At 44.8% G+C, this 23,781-nt stretch overlaps 1 protein-coding gene across 1 annotated transcript in view; it reads left to right on the plus strand.

The window, feature by feature from the left end:
- TBCD (tubulin folding cofactor D) overlaps positions 1 to 23,781 on the plus strand; it is a 275,953-nt gene that overhangs the window by 153,645 nt on the left and 98,527 nt on the right. The window contains exons 17-18 of the mRNA XM_060253390.1: positions 17,196 to 17,281; positions 22,177 to 22,257. Of these exons, the coding sequence (XP_060109373.1) occupies positions 17,196 to 17,281; positions 22,177 to 22,257 (167 nt within the window). The remainder of the gene's footprint in view (positions 1 to 17,195; positions 17,282 to 22,176; positions 22,258 to 23,781) is intronic.

Consider the following 23,781-nt stretch of genomic DNA (forward strand, 5'->3'; position numbering starts at 1 on the left):
AGCCGGTTTGGTGTAGTGGTTAAGTGCGCGGACTCTTATCTGGGAGAACCGGGTTTGATTCCCCACTCCTCCACTTGCACCTGCTGGCATGGCCTTGGGTCAGCCATAGCTCTGGCAGAGGTTGTCCTTGAAAGGGCAGCTGCTGTGAGAGCCCTCTCCAGCCCCACCCACCTCACAGGGTGTCTGTTGTGGGGGAGGAAGGTAAAGGAGATTGTGAGCCGCTCTGAGACTCTTCGGAGTGGAGGGCGGGATATCAATCCAATTTCTTCTTCTTCTTCTTCTTCTTCTTCTTCTTCTTCTTCTTCTTCTTCACAGTACTTTTAGGTATCCAAGAAGTCCTTTCTGTCATTTCCGTTGTGCCAGTGAATGTAAACTGCAAAAAATAAAAAAAAACAAAACAGATTCCACGTGCTGGATCTCTTTAAATTTTATCCATAGCCATTTGGCTTTAGGTTTGGTTCTTAGGGTTTTTTTTCTGTCTTACAGTTGTTCTTTCTTGGAACCCTCAAGCCTTGCTGCCTTTGGATTTTGCCAGCTTCTTCTTTTAATATCAGCTCTTAATTCCCACTTGGTCTGAAACTCAAGCCACTCCCTTGAGTGTCTCTGCACCCTGGGGTTGCTTTTACCACACCCTCCATTGACTGTTTCTTATTGAAGCGGCAAAACATTCTGGTTCATCTGGTGAACATGCTACTGCTGGTTATGGTGTTGCATTGTGAGACAGGATTGCTTGGTGTGTGATTTAACATTGTCCTCCATTCTGCCAATAAAACCCTTTCTCTCTTTTTCAGCAGAGTAGCTTAACCTGTTTAGCCCACAATGGCAGGTCTTCCCACTTAGGCTTGAATGTTTCAGAGCAGTCTTTTACAGAATTTGGCAATACATTATAACAACTTAAGCTTTCTACCCCAGGTGATACTTTCCTTCAGGCTCTCATCTTTGTTCAGGTGTTAATATTTAATATTGATATAGCACTTCGAATAAGACCTAAAGCTCTATTTATAAATAATTACCAACAAATAAAAACGTTATATTGCATCTCCAAAGGTGTCTTCAAAGTATGAAATGGATGGTGTGAAGGACACTGTTGAACGTGGGTAAGGAGAAGGGGAGGCAGGGCGTGGCTTAAGATAGAACGTTGAGAAAGCTGTATGACATTCAGATTGTTCTTTGTATGTTGTCAACCTAGAGCAGGTATGTTGAACTCATTTGTTATGAGGGCTGGATCTGACATAAATGAGACCTTGTTGGGCCGGGCCATATCGGGTTGGGCGGAGCCATGTTGAGCTGGGCCATGTGTGTACCTGTTTAAGATTAAGTAGCAGAGATACAAATTTTGTAAAGAACACAAACATAATTAAATATATATATATAACATTAAAAATATTTTTAAAAATATTTTACATTAAAAATATTTTTTTAAATATTTTACATTAAAAACATTTTTAAGCATGTTTTACATAAATGTAAAACATGCTTAAAAAGATAGAACCCATTGGTCTTAAAGGTGCTTTCTTTGTATTTCTCCCATGGGATCCAGGGAACTGGGAAAAGGAAGCTCTGGCTCTTTGAAAGGAGCCTCAGTTAATAGAAGGAAGAGTGGCTTGGCTCAGTAGCTCTGCTGTGCAACTGAGCAAGCCTTGCAAAGCAAACTGTTATGCAGAAGGAAGCAAGATATAGGGAGAAGGAAGCAGATGACAGCCAGTTGCTCGGGGGCCTGATAGGATTTATTTATTTAATCAGATTTATATCCCACCCTCCACTGATGGGCTCAGGGCGACTAACAACAAATAAAAACAACATAAAATCTTAAAAACAAAATATACAATAAATCATTTCCATTTTATAGGCATTAAAAGTCCAAGATGCATGTTGATGTTCTAGGAACCCTTCAGGGGCCTGATTTGGCCCCTGGATGGCATGTTTGACACCCCTGCCCTAGAGATTTCAGTACTCATGCCTCATCCTGTGGTATTGATATGAGTAAACCCATTGCTCTGGCTTCATCTGTTTTGATGTTGATGGGCTGTGCTTCCTTTCCTAGAAATATTGATGTTTATTGTAGAGGCTCAAATGTTCTGTGCCTCAGTTCTAACTTCATTTATACCCCGCCTTTCTCCACAGTGGGGGCAAAACCAGCTTATTTCATTCTCCTCTCCTCCTTTTTATCCTCTCAGCAGCCCTGTGAGGCAGGTTCGGCTGAAAGGATGTGACTGGCCCAGCATCACTTCTTGAGCTTCCATGGCAGACTAATGATTTGAACCTGGCTCTCCCAGGCCTTATTCTGTAGTTGTAACTGCTACACCATAGCGGCTGTCTTGGGGTGACTGCTGTTCAGCAGTAGTAAGCAACTGGGCATGAGTGAATCATGTGTGAGTGAGTCATAGCAAGTTGCTGTCCCGACTGGCCATGATGAGGCCTCTCTCAAAGGCCGACAGCCCTAGAAAGGTCCCTGTCCCTGCATTTTACTGACAGAAACCACGACTAGAGTGCTTTGATTGCCTACTAGAGACCCCTGAGGGCTTCCAGTTCTCAAAACTTTCAGCTACTTCTTTTATCATTTTTAAATTCCCCTCCTGTTGGGTTATATATTTTCCAGATTTTTCTGCAAACTTCGGGCAGTTTTTAGGTTTGTGGAAAGATCTGTCTTGTCCATTCACAGCTCCAGTCACTGGATTTAAGTACCCTCAGATTTGGCCAACTTGGCTATTAGAATATACAAGTGGGAACCTGAAAATGTCTACCCCTTTGTCTTCAGGTTTCCTTCTCTCTCCCAGACCTCCCAAGCAGCTTCTACCTAGGACAGCTATAGCCTAGTTGTGTCCTGCTGGCCACTATGCCACACCCACTTTCATAGTTAGGGAACCTTCAAGGGTTGGCGGGTGGGGGGGGGGGGCTTCTCACAGCAACTCCATGATGTAGATTAGGCTGAAAGTATGTAACTGGTTCCAAATCACCCACAGCAAGATGAGGCTTTGAGCCTCGTCTCCTAGACCCTGCTCTGAAACTACACCACACTGGCTTTCATAAGGTGGTGGAAAGCAGCCGTGCCTAGGTGAGTCATTCAAGTTGCACGGTGTCAGGTCACCAGTGGTTGCTGCCAGGCAGGCTTGGCCCAGAAAGTCCTCCCGCAAAGATCAAAACTTTCTGTCTTTTACTCAGAGAACCCAAGGCCAGCAATAGCCTGTGAAGGACTATGTTTCTTAAAACTACAGACACTCCTTTTATTACTTTGGGTTTTTTAAACCTCCAAGTGTTTGGGTTTTCTTTTTTAGATTTCAGAATTTTCTGCAAACCTGAGTCCCTTTTCAGGTTTGTAGAAATGTCTGCCTTGCCCACTCACAGTTCCCATCGCCAGATTTGATTATCCTCAGTTTGGCTAACTTCACTATTTGTGTGAGGATGAGGGTGGTGGTGGTGAGGTGATGGTGATGATGGTGGTGGTGGTGATATGACAATGATGATAAGTCTGCCTACCAGTTTCCCTGTTTCCCTGGTATGTGCTTTGTGCCCCACTGAATAAGCTGTCTTCTTTTCCCAGGCTCTCCCATCCTGTAGACATGTTCAAATAAACTTTCCTGTTCCTGATTTCACATTTATCATTTATTGTAGGCATGATGAGGAAGTGTGCATGCATACAGAAGCTTATATTCAGAATAAAACTTTGTTGGTCTTAAAGGTGCCGCTGACTACTCAAACTTGGTTCTGTGCTTGTGATGGTGAATTTTCTCATAATCAGCATGTGCATGTAAAGAGAAGAGATGCATCCCAGCAGATTATTTCCTTCTCTCCCTCATTACTGCGGGAGAGGCATTTGCTTACTCTGAACTTAGTTGTGGGTATGCGAGATACTCCTTGAACATTTTGGTATGCTACAATTCAGAGTCATTTGAGGGAAAGACCACCATTAAATGACTCACAACAGTAGCATTCAAAGGGTTGTTAATGTCATTGGAACACTGAAGGTGAAAAGAATGCAGTGGATTTCTTGTTGTGGTGGGAATTGGAAAATATTGGTCAGTGAAATGGAGCATTGGAATACCGCTGATACCATGGGGGAGGACAGGAAATGAGGGGGTGGGTGGGTAAAGAGAATTAATTATTTATTATGTAAAGCGACGACCAGTGAATTTCTTGGTGGAGGGGCTAGTGAGGAGAATTTAGTTCTGATTAGGTGAAGTATGATCTGTATTTTTTTACCTTTTCCTGCAAAGAGGAAATTGACTGAGTAGCCAGATTCTCTCTCTCTGTGTTTGTGTATGTGTGGAGGGCGGGGGGGGGGGGGGGGGAGAGGAAACCAGAGAAGTAGAGGAATAAAAATGAAAGGGTAGTCAGTCTGATAGAAATGTATATTTACTCAGAAATGATAAAAAGGGGAAGGGGAGCTAAGTATGCCACTCTGAGCTCCTTAGAAGAACGATAGACTTCCTAGAGATTGCTGCAACAAGAGAATTGACTTGGCCCTACATAAGAACTTTGAGGCTTCTTCTACAGCCCTTAGGACTTTGGGATCACTGTTTACCAAAGCAACCTGTCTTTGGCTTTAGACTAGGGGTGTGGGGAAAAAAATAGGATTTAATCAGATTCGGAAATATATGGGGCCAAAATATTTGGAATACCGTATATTTCCGAATACCGGTACTCGGAATAGCCATATATACAGGAGATATATGGCTATTTCTGAATATACAGCCCTATTATACCCTATGGGCCATTGAAATCAATGGCAAAATAGGGTATATTGGAGGCCGCCTGAAAGGGAGGGGGTTTGAGGGAGAGCCCCCAAATTTGCAGGGGACCTGAAGGGGACTCTCCCCTACAAATTCCCCAAGTCCTAAAAAGATTGGGCCAGGGGTTCCCATTCCAGGGGCACCCAAAGTGGGTGCCCCTATCCCACCATTATACCCTATGGGCCATTGAAATCAGTGGCAACATAGGGCATAATAAGAGGCTACTGGGGGGCAGGGGCTTTGAGGGAGAGCCCCCAATTAGCCACTTCCTCCACTATAATTGCTGTGGGGAAAGTGGTTCTAGCCAGAGGGGGGTTTGAGGGAGAGGCCCCAAAACTGCATGGCAGCTTCAGGGGACTCCCCGGCATGCCACCCCCCTGGCCCAAAAAGACTGCACCCATCTGTGGGCACCCCAAAAGGAACACTGTTCCCAATGGTGAGAAAAAACCAATTAGAGCAACTTCCCCACTGTAATTATCATGGGAAAAGTGGCTCCGGGGAGCAGGGGGTTTTGAGGAGAGCCCCCCAAACTGCTGTGCAGCTTCATGGCACTGTCCCACACAAAACCCGCAAGGTAAAAAAAAATTGGACCAGGGGGTCCAATTCCTGGGGCACCCAAAGCCAAACCTAACTTCACACCAGATAATCTCTATAGAACCTAAATGCACTACATCCCTCTATCTACTCTGTGAACCCTGCAGTGCAGACCTGGAACCAATATAAACCCAGCTGCCAACATCACCGCCACACAAAACACAATCTGCTCAAGGTCTGCTCTGCAGACCTGGCTGCAGCAAACCCAGATGCCAGCTCCAGCCCTGCCCCAAACAACATGGCGAGAGCTGGCCAACCACAACAAGCCTGTTGGCTCTGGGTCTCTCACCCAGGTGCCAGCTTCCCTGCCACAGAACACACAATCTACCGATGCCAGCTCTCCAGCCCTGCCCCAAACAACACAACTCTCAAACAAGAGAAGCGGTGGACCACACCTAGCTTCACATCATTCTGTATCTGACACAATGCAAGAAGCATGGTTGGCTGGTCTAGGCTCTTTTGCGTTACCCCGGGTGCATCACGAGGAGGCGAGCCAGAGTTGCATCCCAAATGAGGAACATCACTGGGAGAGCCTCAGATTGTGTGAGAGGGAGGGAACCATTCCTTCTCTCCCAGCTCAGCAGCAACACACCAGCTATCACTGTCCCATTAGAGGGACCTCAGTATTGGTATGGCTGCTGGCTGCCTGTCATCATCACTGGCACCTCCCTCTTTCTCCTGCTCCTGGGAAAAAAAAACCTGGGTTATCCTGTGCTGTCTGTTACAGTGGGTGCTGTCGGTTACAGTTGGGGGTTGCAGTGGCCCTTTCAGTATTATTAGGCATGTGAGGATGGGGACTGGGGAAATTTGGATTGCTTTGCAGATTTTAAACCAGCATTCACTTTTGGTTTGGGGATGGATGAGGGGTGGGGGGGGGGGTGCACTGCCAATCAATTTGTGAGTGAGTTTTTGGGCTGTCTTTGGACTCTAGTCTATGTTTAGTGGGAGAGCGTTTTACAACCACCTTCCAAGCGCGGGCCAAGAGAGGATACAGGCACAAATAGGTACTCACTTCATTCACTCTCAAAGTCTACATTCGGGGAGCCGAACAGAGGCAAGTTGACCTTCAGGAAGATCAACTGCTCAACTGTCCAGGGTTGCAGGTGATTGCGATGTGGGCAGACAATGTCGCCCATATGCAAAAAGATGCGCTCGCTCTGCACGCTCATTGGTGGGCATGAGAGGAACGCCTTGGCCCCGGAGGAGAGGGCCGGCCAAGATCCCTCCTTTGTGACCCAGTAGTCCAAAGGAGACGTTTCCTGTGACTTGTTGGGCTCCGAAAGATAGTCCCTCACCATCGCAATGCCTGTCTCCACTCTCAGGGACCTACTGCTCCCAGAGGGACCAACGAGCCGACCGATGAGTGTCATCTCAGCACTCTTCTTGGCATGAGTCTGGTAGGAAACACTGCCTTGCTGGGGAGCTTGGGAATGAACAGCAGTGGAAGTGGCAAATGAGCTGCTTCTGCCCCCATCCTCCTCAGCTACCGGCACTGGGCCCGCCCTGACTCTGCAGTGCTCAACCTTCTGGGAGAGCTCGTCTTGCCAGCGATCGAGCTTTTTGTCCCGCTCGGCGATAGTGCCCTTAAGGTGCGAGTCTAACATGGTCGCCATCATGTAGACCTTATCCTGGGTGAAAGTCTGAAAGCGGGCCTCAAGCCCTTCCTGCAGCCTAACAACCAGGGTGCACACTGCTGGAAGAACGTCTGCACAGCCTTGAGCTGGCACTAGAAATGAGGCCAGGTCCTGACAGGCCATGTGGACCATAGGGATGACCAGTACGATGCTCGCCGTGTCAGACGAGAGCATTTCTGTGTGGATCTTGAAGGTCCCAAGAACCTCCATAGTCTGAGAAATGACCACCCAATCCTCATGGGTGAGACGGTTCTCATCCCGAAAGACCCTCGTCTCAGAGACAAAGGCATCCAGGGCTGCTCTCTGTTCCACCATGCGCTCCAGCATGGCACAGGTGGAGTTCCAGCATGTGCTGACGTCACCGATCAGGCAGTGCCCTGGCATGCCTGTCAGTGTCTGTTTCTCACGCAGCAGATATGAGTCCATATTGTTGTGTGAGAAGTGACCTGTGATATGCCAACACTTCTGGAGCAGAAGTCAGTACTCATGGGTCATGGCTAGATACTGATGATCCTGGCTTTTCGTCTGGCCCAATGCATCCTTAACCACGAGGTGGAGAAGGTGGGCCACACAAGAAAGGTGCTTTAGGCCCTGACGCTGGACAGCCGCCTTGATGTTGGAGCCATAGGCAGTCACCATGAAGCCCATGCCGACGTTCCCGCTGCCTACCCAGCCCTCTTAACTGCCGTGAGAGGATGACTCTGAGAGTGTCCGCTGTGTGTGGCATGTCAACTGCTTTGGCGTGCAGCAAGGCCCAGCAATAGCCAGCCGCTACTGCCACCCCCACCCTGGAGCTCCCCGAGTTGCCACCAATATGCAGTCAGGGAGAGATACCCCTCGAACGCATGTTGGAAGCTCCAGATATCTGAGGTGAAATGAACAGTCCCCCCGGCAGCATGGGACAAATGCTCCTTCACCACAGATCTGGTCACCCTGAAAACAGATGGCACAATGATCCTGCTAATGGTAGTTCTAGCAGGAACTTTGTACCAGGGCGCCAGGTGCTCAATCAACCCTAGCACCCCAGGATTCTCAACCACTGAAAATGGAAGGCCATAGGCAACTGACCTGGCAAGGTTCCAGGCCATCACCCTCCTACCGTACCTGATACCCCCTCTTGGCACACAGGTGCCACCCCCACCAAACATCTCAGGTAGAGATGTTTGGCGTCCCTGCCCTGTCACGGAACTCTCCTGGAGAGCTCTGGAGGTAGTCACGGTGGGACAGACCTCCTAGCTGGGTGGTGTTGGCCACTTGGGCACCCCAGCACCAGCCTGCTTCTCCCCCTTAAGAAGCACCACCTGGTGGTGGTTCCGCATCCCCCCAGAGTCAGGTGGGCAGGGTCCCGCCCACAACTGATCTGGGCCCTGCGCAGCTGGCACTGCGCAAATCGTGGATCCTCCATAAGTGGGAAATGCTTCCAGACTTCGGAGGTGTACGGATGCCCAAGCTGACCGGCAGCTTGGGTGTCTGGAGCCACCTCCTGTGAGGTGCTCGGGGGAGACACATCATGTCTCGGGGTGGCAGGAGGGGCTGGCCACCGGGGGGAAGTGGGCGGAGATGGAGGCACCTCATGTATCTCCATTTCTTCCCCCTCCACCCCATGTGGCCTCCCCTCCTGGCCATCCCCTGAAGGACTGCTGATGCCTGAAGGAACCGAAGAAGGGGGCTGGTCCTCCTCAACCAGCTTCTCCTCCATATCCTGCACGACACTCCGCACCCTCCATGGGGTGATCGTTTTGGACAGAAAACTGTCCCCAAAGCTCATCTCCAAGGAGGGCTGCTCTTGCTGCCCCTTCTCTGGCTGCTGAAGCCGAGCAACATCAGCTGGAGGAGAGACTGCCTGAGCAGCAGACTCCTGCTCAGTGCAAGCTCCTAATGGCACCTCTTCTGGGGTGCCCCAGCAGCAGCCTCGATGAAGGGCCCAAGGCGGGACTTCTTCATCACACTCAGGCCAGAGGTCGGAGTGCTGGAAGGTGGCTATGGAGTGGCCCTACGCACAGGTGGGGGGGAAACTGGATCCTCCCCCTCTCCCTCCCCTCCAACCCTCTAGTCTTCTCCTTGACCTTGCCCCCAGGGCCCCTCTTCTGCTGCCTGTCACTCATGTCACCCTTGGCCAGTCTCACACAACCTGAACTGAGAGTGGGTTTTTTTTTACAAACCTAACTCACTACACTGTACCCTGAACCGATTTCTTTTTAAAAACCCTCCCACCAAAACTTGTTTGTGGGTTGGGGTAGTAGTTGTCAAGCATATGATTTTCAAAAGAACAAGTCAAGTGGATACAAAACTCAGTTTATTGCTAAATTGATGTGCTCTCCGGGTACAGGACCTTGAGAGTGATACTAACAATACATTGATACAATTCTTTTAAGGCATACTTCAAAGGGTTCCCATGGGAAGGGATGAGGAATGCCAGCCGGTGCATAAACTATCATAAACGTCTACTTTCTCACTATGTTATCAGTATCTCGTCCTTGCTTTCCCAGATGGTCCATACTCCCATGCAGGAATGTATGGGAAGGTGTCATTTCTTCTCATCTTAAAACTAGTTTCATTTCCTATTCTGCTACACAAAGCCATAAAGCAAGGGTTGGGGGAGAATAACAGAGCCATGTTACCTTGGCCCTCCATGATGTTTCACAGACCAGCTTTATGGAGGGCCCTAAACCTATTGATCACCATTGAGTTTTACCATGCTTGACAGTAGTAGTCTGGTAAAGTTTAGGAGACTAGGTGATCCCGCCTCTACCTGGCTACAGTTTTTAAAAGGCTACCTTGAGATGAAGGCAATCCTTGTTATATCCTCCTAGTTAAACTTCTCCTAACTAGATCCTGGGACAAACTGGATTTCCTTTCAAACTAGAAATCAGGTGTCCCCTATAGCTAGAGAGAAGCTGTGGTTTACCCTATGGAAATCTAAGGATGCACCGGCTTTCAGTGGCTGAAAGCAAAATGCACTGTAACCCTAGTTTCTTTAAAAGGGTGCCTGATGTGGCCTAGTAGTCATGCTGCCTTTTATGAGAAACCTAAAATATTTTTAAATTGCCCCTATCTGGCCTAGTTGAATTTTGAAAGAAGATAAAGCCCTAAACTGAATTTTTTTTTTTAAATTTCAAAAAACACAATCCCTAAAAAACCCCTTTATTAGTGGGGCAGCCTATTTAGTGGCCCTAGCCAAACCAAAAGCACCCTCAGACTCCAAAAATAACTCTGTAAAAACATGAAAGTGATCCAGCTGTCACACCAATCAGAGGTAATTTAAAAAGCTGAAAATGTGTCAGAAGGAAACTTAAATTTTAACCACCACCCCACCCAAAAAAAAAAAAAACAACCAGGAAAAGGGACAACAGAACAGGATGCAAAACCAACAACAATAGATCCAAACAAATCACTGAAAAAAGCCAAGAAACTCTACTGTTAAAAAACTGAAGTTTTAACAATAAAAAAACCTCAGACCAAATCAGTCAACACCCCCCCACACACAAAAAAAACCCAAACAGAACCAGGAAAAGGGACAACAGGACAGGATGCAAAACCTACAACAGATCCAAACAAATCACTGAGAAAAGGCCAAGAAACTCAATTGTTAAAAAAACAATTTTAACAGTGAAAATTAGGCCAAACAGCCCCCCCCCCCGAACCAGAACCAGAAGAGAAAAGGAACAACAGCAGCACAACACAGCCAGCAACAAATCAAACACAGAATCCTTTTAAAACAGTAAAAAAACTTGACTTTTAACAATACAGGAACTTTACCAACCCCTCCCCCCAAAAAAACCTTCACCCTAACCCCAAGAAATCCAAGCCACCCAAATCAGGAAAAGTAAAAGAACACTGCACTTTTAAAAGTCCTCTCACTAAAGTAAGATATAGGCAAATTGGCAGCCCCCCACTCCAGGCCCCCACCCCCAGCAGAACCCCCTAACCCTAACCCCAAATAAGCTACCCAGTACCCACCCACCCAAATCTGAATAAGTAAAGGGACTGAGTCTTAAAAAGTTCTTTTACTTTTATCCTAACTAAAATAAAAACAAGGACCCCAAGACTGTCTTACCTTAGATGTCTTCTCTTCTCCAGGCAGGTCAGGCAAGGCTGAGAGAGAGCAGCAGCAGCTGAGGCCAAGGGCCAGTGCAGCACAATCTCTCTCTCCCACCAACACCATCACAGCCGCAATGGAATGGAGTCCAACCAGGCAGACTCCTTAAAAAGGTTCTCTGGCCCTACACAGAGCAGTTTCAAAAAAAATACCACTGCTCTGTGATTGGCCAGAGAAACCCTGTTTACTTGGACACCCAAGGAAACAAAATAGCAACAATGCTGCTGATGGCTGGGGGATTAGCCCAGCCATCAGCTACACAACAGCCCTGCAAAGCATGCATTTGCAATGCATTTTGCAAATGCATGCTTTGGATTGGCTGCTGGGGCTCCTCCCCCCTCCCCCTCCCTCCCTGATCCCAGGGAGGCTATGGGAGATGCGGGAAAAGGCTTCCAAAGGTGGGAAAGGAGGCAAGCAGCTCCCCTGAGGCTGCAGAAGCTCCTTTCCTGCCTTTTCTATGGACTTCTGAATACTTCCGAATATTGATGCCTGTAAATTGGATTTGTAAGTTTGCCGTATACTTCCGAATCAGGGGTATTCAGAGGTTTATCCAGTTCAACCGAACCGAATGCACACCCCTACTTTAGACCTCTGCAGCCAACAAGGACATTCCAAAGAGCTAAAGGACAATATAAAGAAAATTGATCTAATGGCAGAATTTGTGATAGATGTCTCTCTTGATGCTATCCAATCTTGGCCAGGCTGCTGTAACATGACTTTGTAGCTGGGAAGTGTACCCCACCTCCCAGGCTTAGATAGCTAGCATTCCATTCAGTGGAGTCAACCTCTTTGGGGATGCCATAGACAAATACCCATTGAAGGTTAAGAAGAAGTTATTGCTGGACTGCAGGAAGAAAGGCAAGACAAAAAAGAAGTACCAGCTCTTTTGTGATCCCAAAATCCAATTTCAGCTTCAGAACTTTCAGAGCTAAGAGGAAACGTAAGCAAACCAAGTCCTCTGCAAGTTCCAATGAACTCCTTTTCTTAGCCCAGATAAATAATAATAATAATAATAACAACTTTTATTTCTATCCCGCCCTCCCCGCCTAGGCGGCTCAGGGCGGCTAACAACAACTTAGACATTAACATAAATGATAAAACTTTAAATTTAACAATTTAACAATAAATTTAACAATAAATTTAACAATAAAAGGAAAGAAAAACTCTGACATCAACCCCCTTGTGATTTTTGAGAACACTGGAGACTGTCTGCCAATGTCTGTTAACAATCCTTTTGTGACTAGTAGATCTTGGACATTGTCTCTTCAGAGTATTCCCTAGAATGTATGCAGTTGTCCCCAAATAAATTCTTGTAAGTTTCCAGGCTTTGCACCCCAGCTAAGCATCATATCATGGGCCTGTCAACTGCCATCTCCAAGGAGGAGGAGGAGGAATTGAAGGAATCAGGCCCCATGAATCTGCAACAGACACAACTGGGGGAGTATCAGGAAGTGAGAACATTTTCTATTCACAGCTAGGCTGCTTTTTCATCCAGGAGGAGAGACCAATGAGACCAGTGTCCCTGCAAGTCTCTCCTGGACCAGCAGAGCATAGAAGGAGGAGACAATTTTTTATAGCTCAGGGGAGATGACAAAGTGTCTGCCTGGCAGCCCAGCAGCAATCAGTTAACCTGGTGTGGAGTTCTTGCAGAACCAGGATTGACAGGCTGATAGGGAAACCATAAATGACCTTAACCTGTTGGAAAGTGAATACAACTGTAAGAAGCAGCACCTGGGTCTTGGGGGATGAATTGGCAGAAAAGGCAGATAAAAGGAACACCCTGTTCAAAGTTTGACATGGAATCAACCTGTGTTCACCACCCCTCTGTGTGCTGTCTTCCTTAGCAAACAGGGCTTTCCCCTGATCCTGCTGCTTCGTATCTTGTCACTGGTAACCTGTGTTTGCTCCTGAAGCCCAGACCCTGTATGCTGCATCTGTTCCCAAGTGTGGCCCCTGGACTAGACCTTTGTATCTCTGACTCCAGACTGGTCTGTAGGCCTTGCTCTTGTATCTTGTTGTCTTTGTATTTGTGTATCCCAGAAACACTGGGCAGAGCAACAGTGCCAGGTTTAGCCCTGAATGTGGCAAGTTGCTTCCACCCCACAAGGATGGAGGCTGAGACTGCTGCAGCCCTCAGAACCAGGCACTTCAGGAGCAGGTTAACCTATTGGCCAATGCATTGGTCCTGCTTCAAGAGCAGCTCCAGCCACCTCTCCCCTCTGGGCTAACGGTCCCGCATCCAAAATACCCAGTAAGACCACCGGAGAAATTCTCGAGGAACGTAGATGAGTTTCTTACATTCCTGGCTCAGTGACAGCTCTGTATTGGGCTACAGCCACAGGATTTTCCTGATGGGCTTTGTCCTGACCCTGCTCAAGGCGGAGACAGCCAAATGGTGCACCCTGCCCTTCCTCAGCCAGTTCCCCCTTCTTACAAGATTACAGCTTGTTCCTGGAGGAGCTGAAGATGGAATTTGCTGACCCAGTGCGATCAGAGAATGCCAATAAAGAGTCTATCATTTGCAGTAGGGGAATAGCACTGTTGTGACTTATTCTGCTTAGTTCCAACTCCTGGCACAAGACCTGACCTGGAAAGAGTCAGCACCGATGGACAAGCTAAGGGAGGGCCTTGCAGATGAGGTACTGGATGAGTTGCCTTATACTGAACCACCTGCCATTCTCTCGGTGCTGGTGATGAACTGTGCAGAGTTGCTTCAGAATGCTGAGCCTCCAGGACCCAGTCCTGTGCTTCCAGTACAAATGGGGGTGACAGCAATACAATTGAGGGCAGGTTGGCCCAGCTTGACCTGCGGAGAAAACTAGGAGGAGGGTCCAGGGCCTTTGCCTTTACTGCAAGGACTGGCATTTTGCCAGCTCCTGTCCTGGCAAGCAATGACCCAAGGGAGACCCCTCCTAGTAGGAGTTATCAGGCTAACAACCCTGGCTTCCTTCAGGGAGGAGCTTCTTCCCTTTGGTTGTGACCATCCCTCCCTGGGACCAATGAAGAAGGAACCTTATAGTAAGTGACCTAAGGGTATGATCAGCACCTGAAGATGCAGGCAGTGATCAACTTGGGCTTCCTGGTGCTTCATGGATCTGCAGTTTGCCTGCCAGAACCAGATCCCAACTCAGCTCAAGGAGAGTGTTGCCCTGGTGGAGGCCATTTATGCCCTCCTGTCACCGATGAGGTGGACCTATCCTGATGTGCCCTGGTTGATATCAGGAGTGACTCTCCTTCAACTTGGTGCACATGTCAATTCTCTATGCTGTTGGGCATGACCTGGTTGAGTCACTGCAGGCCTGCCATTGACTGGACCTACAAGACCATCCAGTTTGTGGACATGATGGCTGTTGAACCGTACTGAAGCACTGTATTCCTCAATACTATACACCAAACAACATGTTACTGGATCTCAATGGAGGAGTTTTTGCCTGTGAAGTTGCCGCCTCCCTCAGGCATGCAAAGCTGCTGGCTGGCCATGTTTCTTCATGTGCCACTCATTTCCTGACAAATGGAACAGCTGCAAAGACTCTCTTGAGACTAGCTGCTAGAATGTCCCATGGCAGATGTGCAGAGACCATTCCCTTAAGGCTCTGGGGTGCTGTCTGATGCTACCCTATCTTATCCCAGTTCTGCTTGGCCATTTCTCTTGCTCTCTCCTAGTTCTCATTCTCTGCATAACTTTTACTGAGTGTTCATACTGCATAGCCTTATGTCAAAGAGCTATTGTTTTAGTTTCCATGTTGGAGTTACCAAATAACTTCCATAGTAGAACACAGGTCTGCCTGTTGCAGCTTGGGAAGTGCATCCCCACTGCTTGGAGAATCTTGGAGCACAGCTTTTTGCTTATTTCCTCATGTTTTCTTACTGTCATATATTAATTGTTGGCTGTTGGACTTTAGCCCGTGTTTTAGAGTTATTGGGAGTTGCATGGCTTCTGGACTGATCTGGGAGATTGAGGAAGAAGCCCCTCCTACTAGGAATTATCAAACTAACAACCCTGGCTCCCTCCAGGGAGGAGCTTCTTCCCATTGGTTGTGACCATCCCTCCCTGGGGCCAATGAAGAAGGAACCTCATGGTAAGTGAACAGTTGAATAATTGCCATCCAGTCTCAAGTATACCATGTTTGAACAAGGTGAAAGAACAAGTAGTATCTGGACAACTTCATTGATTTTTAAATGAAGCAGATTGTTTAGATCTGTTCCAATCTAGTTTCAGACTTTATTATGGGACTGAAATGGCCTTGATTGCCCTGGTAGATGACCTGCACTTGGTGATGAATGAAGAATATGACCCTGTTAGTTCTCTGGAACCTCTTGGAAGCTTTTGATACTATCAATTATGGTATCCTTCTAGAAAGGCTTTTGGGTTGAGCTGGGGAGCACTGTTATATGGTGGTTTCATTCCTCCCTCCAAGGTGGTTTTCATAGTGTGGTGCTGGAGAACTGCTGCTATGCCTCTTGTCTTATGAGATCTCACAAGGTTCTGTCTTATCCCCCATGCTTTTCAACATCTACATAAAACTTCTGAGAAGGTCGTCTGGAGAACTGGGCTGAGTTGCCAATGATGTTTAGATGACACTCAGCTATATCTCACACTTTTAGCAGATACCCAAGGAGGCTGTGCCTGGAGACAGTTTTGGTATGAGTGAGAGTTAGCAAACTGAGAAAATGCATGTGCTACTGGTTGGGGGAGCTGGGATGTCTTCTTTTCTGGAGTGGGTTGCATACCTCCTAAAGAAGGAGATTTGTAGCTTGGATGTGTTTTTGGGCCTGAGGCACCTTTTGGATAAATGGGTGGCAGCAGTGGCCAGGGGTGCCTTTCAGCAGCTTCAGCTGGTAATCCAGCTGCAATCCTTCCTGGGCGGGCAAGATCTTGCCACTGTGATGTATGCCTGTGAGGTAGATTAGGCTGAAAATATGTGGGTGGTCCAAAATCATCCAGGCAGCTTCCAGAGTAGGTCTCTGGATCTATGCAGACACTGCTCTGAAGCGCTGACTGTCACATCACAATGGCTGTCACAGGGGGGCTGCTGCTAAACAGGAGCAAGCAGCCAGGCCTAGGGTAGGAAACCTCCAGATGGAAGCCGAAGATCTCCTGGTATCACAACTGAACTCCAGACAACAAATCTCTTTCCCCATCCTGGAAAAAATAACTGCTTTGGAGAGTGGGTCCCCAGCTGGGACCTCTCCACTCCCCAAAGTGTGGCTGCCATAGACTCCACTACAAAATCTCCAGGAATTTTCCAACCTGGAGCTGGCAACCCTAGTCAGGACTGGCCCCAATGCGTTCTCTCCCAGAGTCCAAAATAGGTCTTGAAAGGGCCTCCCCCCGTCTTTTACTGACAGAACTAAATTGGTTGGCTAGCAACAGACATTGAGGGTAACGCAAAGGCAGCTTCCCCAGTGATCCAATCTTAAACACAGGACGCCAATTCTCTCTCTTTCTCTCACTCTATCTAGAATAAAATGCTGGGAAGGGATGCCATTTTTTTGTCTCTCTCCCTCTGGCTTTGGTTCCTCAGAGGAGGAGAGGGAGGAGCCTTCAGCCAATTGAAGGAAGGCTTTCTGTGACTGTTTCCCTCCTCCCTCTATCACCCAATCTAGGGAAGGCTTTTTTTTTCTCCTGTGTGAAGCAGTGCCTCAATCCTCAGCCAATGAAACCAACAGTGAACCAATCCTCAGCCAGTGAAACCAACCATTGGTTGATGGGCCAATGGTTGATGCACATTCCTCAGCCAATGGGAGACCTACATTTGGCCACCCCACTGTGCTTTTATTATAGAGAAGGTGCTGTTTTAATGATAAAGGTTTTTTTAAAAAAATGATTTGGTGTTCTCTGTCTTGGGGACCTTATTTGGGTGAAAGGACAGCATGAAAATATTTTAAATAAAATATATAAATATTGATTGTAGAAGCTATTTAGTATCATTTATTCTTTCTTAGTTTATTAAGTAAGCTATCTTTTGTAAGGAGTTAATCTTAATTTTTTCTTTTCCAAAGAAGTAGTAAATTCTACTCCTTTGTGAAGTAGTCACAATTCTACTTTATCTGTGGGAGCCACTTTTCAACTAATATTTATTTTTATATGAAATCTTGTATGATCTGTAATTTATTTTTTCCCCTCACTTTGATTAGGGTACTTTTCCACAAGGAATTGACATTTTGACTGCAGCAGATTATTTTGCTGTTGGTAAAATAGCCAATTGTTTTCTCAATATAAGGTAAGATTGCCTCAGATTTAAATAATCTATTCTGCCTGAATTTTATGGATGATTTAAACACACTTTCTTAGCTTTACCTGTGCTATTGGAACAATCTTAGAAAATTATGAGCAGTAATGTTTCTAGTGTTGTTTTTGGGAAGATTGAGTAAAGTTTGTAGTGCCAGCGCCTTCACTTTTTTATTTAAAAACCTAGCTATGAACCATTTTAATTTGAAGGTCATCACTGTGCAAACTCATGATTAATTGTAATCACTCATGATAATTTATTTTGTTTGTTTGTTTGTTTTATTACATTTATATCCCGCCCTTTGCTATCGGGCTCAGGGTGGCTAACAACAGTTAAAGGGCATAATGTTAAAATCAAGGTACAATAAAATCATCAGAACATTTCAACAGTTCATACAGTTTAAAATATGTAGTACAAACTTACTGACAACAGAGAGTCAAGAATAGACATATCTGAAGTTCACATTTGCCTGAAGGGACAAATAAAGTGGGGATCTTCTGCAGTAATCAAAAAGGGTGTGTGTGTGGGACCTGGATTTAAAGGATAGCAGAAGCCACACAGTCCAGCCTCTTCCACCACACAGATCTTGTAGCTCTGTGGCAGAGCATCTCGTATGCACCCAGTACCTTCAATTGGTGATATCTCAGAAAAGGAAGGGGGAGGGGGGACAAAAGAAATGAAATGTCTTGGGAGACTCAGTTGCCTGGAGTTTGGGCTGCTGGGCTGGCCTGGTGGGTAGTTGGAGTTGGGATCTGCTAGGTGTGGGTCCTGACAGAGAGTCTGGAAAATTCTTTATAAAGAAGCTTGCTAGCTCCTCTCTTTGTCTGGCCTGTGATAGCCCAATCCCATGTGTGCCTGCACAGAAGACCACTTGATGAATAGCAGCTACAGGTAAGTACAACCCTGTTTTTCATGCCCAGAAGATGGCAGAAAACCTCCAGGATCCCTGACCAAACTGGCCTGGAGAAAAATTGCTTCCTGGCCAGCATTTCCCCAGGCATGTAAGAAAGGGCCATGGGAACTAACCACTAAATAGTTTGGTAGGTGAGAAAATTCCATGCTGTTAATTTTGCTGATTATAGCTTTTTCTCCATTTATTCATAAATGGTGCAATGCATGCTGAAAAAGCAAAACTAGATAATGGATCCGTATGGCAAATAGTCAGCCAGAAGTTTAATTTGTTTGTTTATATTATTTATTCACCTTTTTTCTTTGGACTTAATGCGAATTATGTAGAATAAAACCCATCGCAAGTGCGCTCTAACAGTGGCAAGAACTAGTGCCTTGGCTATTGCCCGTTTTTTTTATCTGAAAGGGAATCAATATGTCCCTATGGCCCTAAGAGCTTTTAATGTGAAATCTAGCCCCCAACTCTTATATGGTGCCCCCATATGGATCAGTGCCTTTGATCACACCACTGAAGGCCTACAATCTTTCTTTTTGAGGAAAATACTGGGATTACCCAACTGTGTTCCTTATGCTGCAATTTCCATGGAAACTGGACTGTTGCTGCTGGAAACTCGCGCCTGGCTTCTGACCTTTAAGTTTTGGCTGCGCCTTTTATTTAACTCTGATCAGAATTCTTTCACCTTTTTGATGCTGATGGACCATCATGCATCAAAATGGTTGACCCTGATCCAAAAGAAAATTACATCCATAGGAATTTCCTTGGATGCATTTTATCTATCCTCTGCTTCTGCGGTATTTCAATCCATCAAATGTAGACTACTAGATATCCAGTAGCAACGTCTGACTGAGGCAGCTCGGAAATCTTGCTCCCCAAGTCATCTGGGTTTATCCCAGAATCCTGGGCTTCTAGCTCCCTATTTCCACTTTTTAACTGATCCTCACCAAAGAAGAGCACTCATGCTGGCTAGATTCAATGCATTACCATCAGCCATTCTTTTCAGAAGATACCACAAAATCCCCCACAATCTTAGATGATGCCCTTGTAGCCAAGGAGTCATCGAAACGGTCCCTCATGTTCTTCTGGACTGCTCTTAGCTTGAGACCCTGGAGAGCCGCTGCCAGTCTGAGTAGACAATACTGACTTTGATGGACCGAGGATCTGATTCAGTATAAAGGCAGCTTCATATGTTCATATGTTCACCAAGCCAAACAAATATCCTGTATAGTAGTTGAGGCACCACTTTGACCTTTTACGCAACTGGTACAAAACAACCACTACTAACATAATAAACTCAAGTAATTGCCCAGACAAATTGTTCAGGCTTTAGCTGTACATGTTGGAAATGTGCTGGTCATTTGCCAGAGTAATGGAATAATGGCAAAATAACAATGTCCAAATGCCTGTAAAACTTCACCTGGTGCCCATTCATGGACCATCTAAACTTAACTCTACCATTTGAAACAAACATTTTTTTTTCATAATTAGTTTCCAGACTGCAAGGGAGGATTTGTGTTTGTTTGTGTGTGTGTATGTTTAATGCTTACTTTTATAACACTCCTTACATCATGGAATGTACAGGCTGCAGGGCCTGTAAAACTAAATTGTTTCGACAGGCCTTTAATATCTAAAAGGAGAGGACTGCGACTCTACGCCTCATAATATCCACCACAAGATCACTGTAAAAAGAAAGAAACTTATGATCCTGCCTATACTGAACTTTGAGTAGCACCATGAAATTATTTTAATTGTTAATGTTATTGTTTTAAATTGTAATTTTAAATTGTGCCTTGATTGATTGTTAGCCGCCCTGAGTCCTCTTGTGGAGAGGGCGGGATAGAAAACTAAAGTAATAAATAAATAAATAAATAAATAATCGGAAATGATATAGCCCAGAATTCTGTCCGCCTCATCATTCTGCATATGCTAAATTCAGTTGTGTTCTTGAAAAATGTTCCTAAAACTCAGAACAATATTATGACCTTAGAAGAATGCAAGTCAAGTACTGATATCTATTAGGTATATTTATTGGAGATTTGCAGATCTTGGAAAAACTATTGGGATTTAAACATTTATTCAGTGAGCTTGTTTCTCTTCATTTGTGTGTGTGTGTTTTTTTTTTACTTTGAGCCTAAAGTATACAATTTCTGATTGTCCCTTTCCTCTATAAGCTGCTAGGCCCACGCTCATCCATGGTATTCCACCCTCTCTGAACTCTCTGCTTTTCTTTGTACATACCTTCCTCCTGCACTCTGCAAGTTTCTCAATTCTTTCATAGCTAAACAAAAATGAGGAAATGTGATGGTTCAGGAAGGCACTTATTTCCAACTTGAGGTTTTGGGATTTTTTCTCTTATTTTCCTGAAATATTTTAAGTGAGAAATGATTACAGCTAGAGTATCAGTTAAGTTCAGCCTGTACTGAAGAGCAGTGCTTCCTTTCCCATGGAATACTGCAAGGGCCCTGTCCTGGTCAGATGTGTGCTGCAGTGACACCAGGCAATCTCGTCCATCTTGTACCTTTCCAAATGCTGTAACAGCCTCTGGTGTTGCTGCAGGTTCTTGTAGCAAGTTTTAAACAGCTAGATTTCCCTCTTGAATGGTGTCACAACATGTAGTTTGGTTCTGTGTGTGTTAAAGTGAACAGCAACCATGGGGCAGAGGAGGGCTAGTCCTTTTGCCCTGTACTCTTCTGTAGGAGATCACTCTTTCCTCCTAATGAGAGAAAGTATGGGGATAACTGTGTGATACCTCCTCTCCTCCCCCCTCTCCCTGGATACAAGTAGCAGGAAGAGTATATGTGATTTAAATTGGAAAACCAGCATGGTTTACCACCCAACAAGGCTGCAGCCCAAATCCAATTAACACAACTCCCCCTGCACCAGCAGTAGGTTTTAAAACATCTTTGTGTGGTCCAATCATAAATCTCCCACCATCTCATCTGTTTGTACACACACAGGCTATGTAGGCTTAATCTCGTAGGGATGTTAGTTTATACAAAGTTCTGCTTCAAGTACATAATGCTGGACTGAAAGATCTTAAGGTATTTTCCAGTCATACACCTATGCCTTAAAAATTATTTTCTCCACATAGTGGTATGCCACCAAATCATGGAATTAATCAGTTTAATATGCTATTATTGTTTAATTTCTTAACCAGAAAGATTAAACAGTGTTTATATAGATTTGTGTTTGCATTTTTATCCAATAACATTTAATTTATATGTGTATTTCTGTTCTTGTCCTGCACTTTCTTAATTCTAAATATGATCGAATATCCATCTTTTTACAGAGTAGTAGAATGATAAAAAAACAAATTTAAAAACATACAAAGGGTGTGTGTCTTAGCAAATCCAGAAGATAAACAAAATAAGTCTGTGAAAGGAATTTCCCCCAATTCCTCCTCCTCATTGCAAGTTTTTGTGTCCCCCTGAAAAGCAGCTCCTGAGATTCAGGGGATTCTGATGAATGGTGTGGAATGTCTCCCAGACAGCATTGGCAAAAAGCCCTTTTGTGAACTCATCATGCTCATAGTTCTGCAGATTCTAAACCCATAATATTATGTGGATGGTCTTTCTTTGGACCTTGTCATACATACAGTTGAAGAAGAGCATTGGGATGGTGACGAAATTCCCAGTCCAGAGCAGTTTACTGTTTAATTCGGCAATGAGAACCAATTTATTCTTGTACTAACACAAGCATGAGCAGTAATTTCTGAGTAAAGAGGATTGTGGTCAGAATCACTAATTGCCACTATCTTGGCATCCTGGGTGTTGTAGGGGTGGCTCTGTTGCCAGTTGCATGTACCTTAAGTATGTAATGACTTGCTAGTATCATTAAGTCTTTTTTAAGGCCTTGGATCATTTGTAGGAAGGGGGGGGGGTATTAATGCCACAATAAAAGGGAAACATTTTAAGAACGGTTGTTAAACACTTGAAGAAACTGACCATTCTCTTTGTGATCCCCTCCCCCTTTCTTTCAGTGTGTATATTGCTGGTTTTCCTGAGTATACAGAGCCACTGATCGATCACTTGGTTAACATGAAGATCAATCACTGGAATTGGTAGGTTTAATCATGTTAATGTTGGGGTAGTCAATACTTTGGTCAAGGATTATAGCCAATCTAGTTAGTGAGCAGTAGGAATGATCATGAACTGGGAAAATGCATTTTGATTCATGGCATGTCCAGTTTGTGATACACCAAATAATAGTGGAGTGACGGTTTAGAACAGTTTGTGAGAAAAACCCAACACTAGGCAAAAAAATCTCTAATGATAATTATTAATTAATAAATAAATGAGTCCAACGTTGTGGTCTTATAGCCCAGTTCCAAATGAAGGTCCTAGGTATTTTTTTACTTCGTTTAATTTTTCCTTCCACAGTGGTTAAGGCTCTAAAATATGATACATAATTCCACATTAATCACATGCATATAAAATAAAATTAATTACATTATAATTAATATCTTTGTATAAATAACAGGTACTTAGATTGATATTTGAATAAATTTAAAATTATCATAATATGAATTCACATAATAATAATTTTCATTTTGCTTTATTGTTAACAAAATATCACCACTTAATTGATGTCCTGAATATAATTGACTGAAGGTCAGCCTGTATGAATAATTACATGATATTAATTATAATGTAATTAATTTTATTTTATATGCATATGATTAATGTGGAATTATGTATCATATTTTAGAACCCTAACCACTGTGGAAGAAAAAATTGAAACAGAGTAAAAAAAAATACTCCCCCCCCCCCTACCATGGACCTTTGTTTGGAACTGGGCTATAAGACCACTGCATTGGACTCATTTATTTATTTATTAATAATTATCATTAGAGATTTTTTTTTGCCTAGTGTCAGGTTTTTCTCACAAAATGCCGTTTGTGAGCCATGAACCCTCACAAACTTTTAGGCACCAAATGAACTGGTTTGGTTAGTGAGGTTTGTGATGCAGCAGAATAACCACCATGTATGCTAGGGACACCAAATTCACAGGGGATCTCCCTCTGATGCTCCTCTCCTACCCTCCACATTTGATGAGGATTGGATGTACAGGGTTGGAGTTCCAGCCCCCCAAAGAAGGTGCCCCTAGGAGAGTGCTTTCTGGGAAATGACAGGTGCAGATTTGGGGATTTATAGAATGAACCCTGTGCAAGCTAGAGACATTAAACTCTCAGGGGACCTCCCCCCTGATGCTCCTCTACACGCCTTCAAAGTTACATTGGTCTGAAATTTGATAACCATCTTGGTTGGATACAGTCTGTCTGGAAATGTATCCATTCACATACATGCATCTGTGAACTGTTTGAAAGTTTGTGGAAAGTTCATCCTGGTTGACCTGCCATGAACTTCCGTTTGTGAATCATGAAGCAGCCAAAATCCATTACAAACTTTAGAACACTAGTGAGCAGTACTATTTTTATTTTAGTTATTCAGAACTTGAAATTAGCTAAATCACAGTTAAATCTAGAAGCATTCAAATAGGTTGTAGTGGAAAAACAGATATCCAGTATTTATGGCTTGAATTCCTAGAAGTACTTAACCCATGCTTCCCTTTGATATTTAAATTA

This window comes from Heteronotia binoei, chromosome 13, assembly GCF_032191835.1.
Source record: "Heteronotia binoei isolate CCM8104 ecotype False Entrance Well chromosome 13, APGP_CSIRO_Hbin_v1, whole genome shotgun sequence".
In the NCBI taxonomy this organism is placed as follows: domain Eukaryota; kingdom Metazoa; phylum Chordata; class Lepidosauria; order Squamata; family Gekkonidae; genus Heteronotia; species Heteronotia binoei.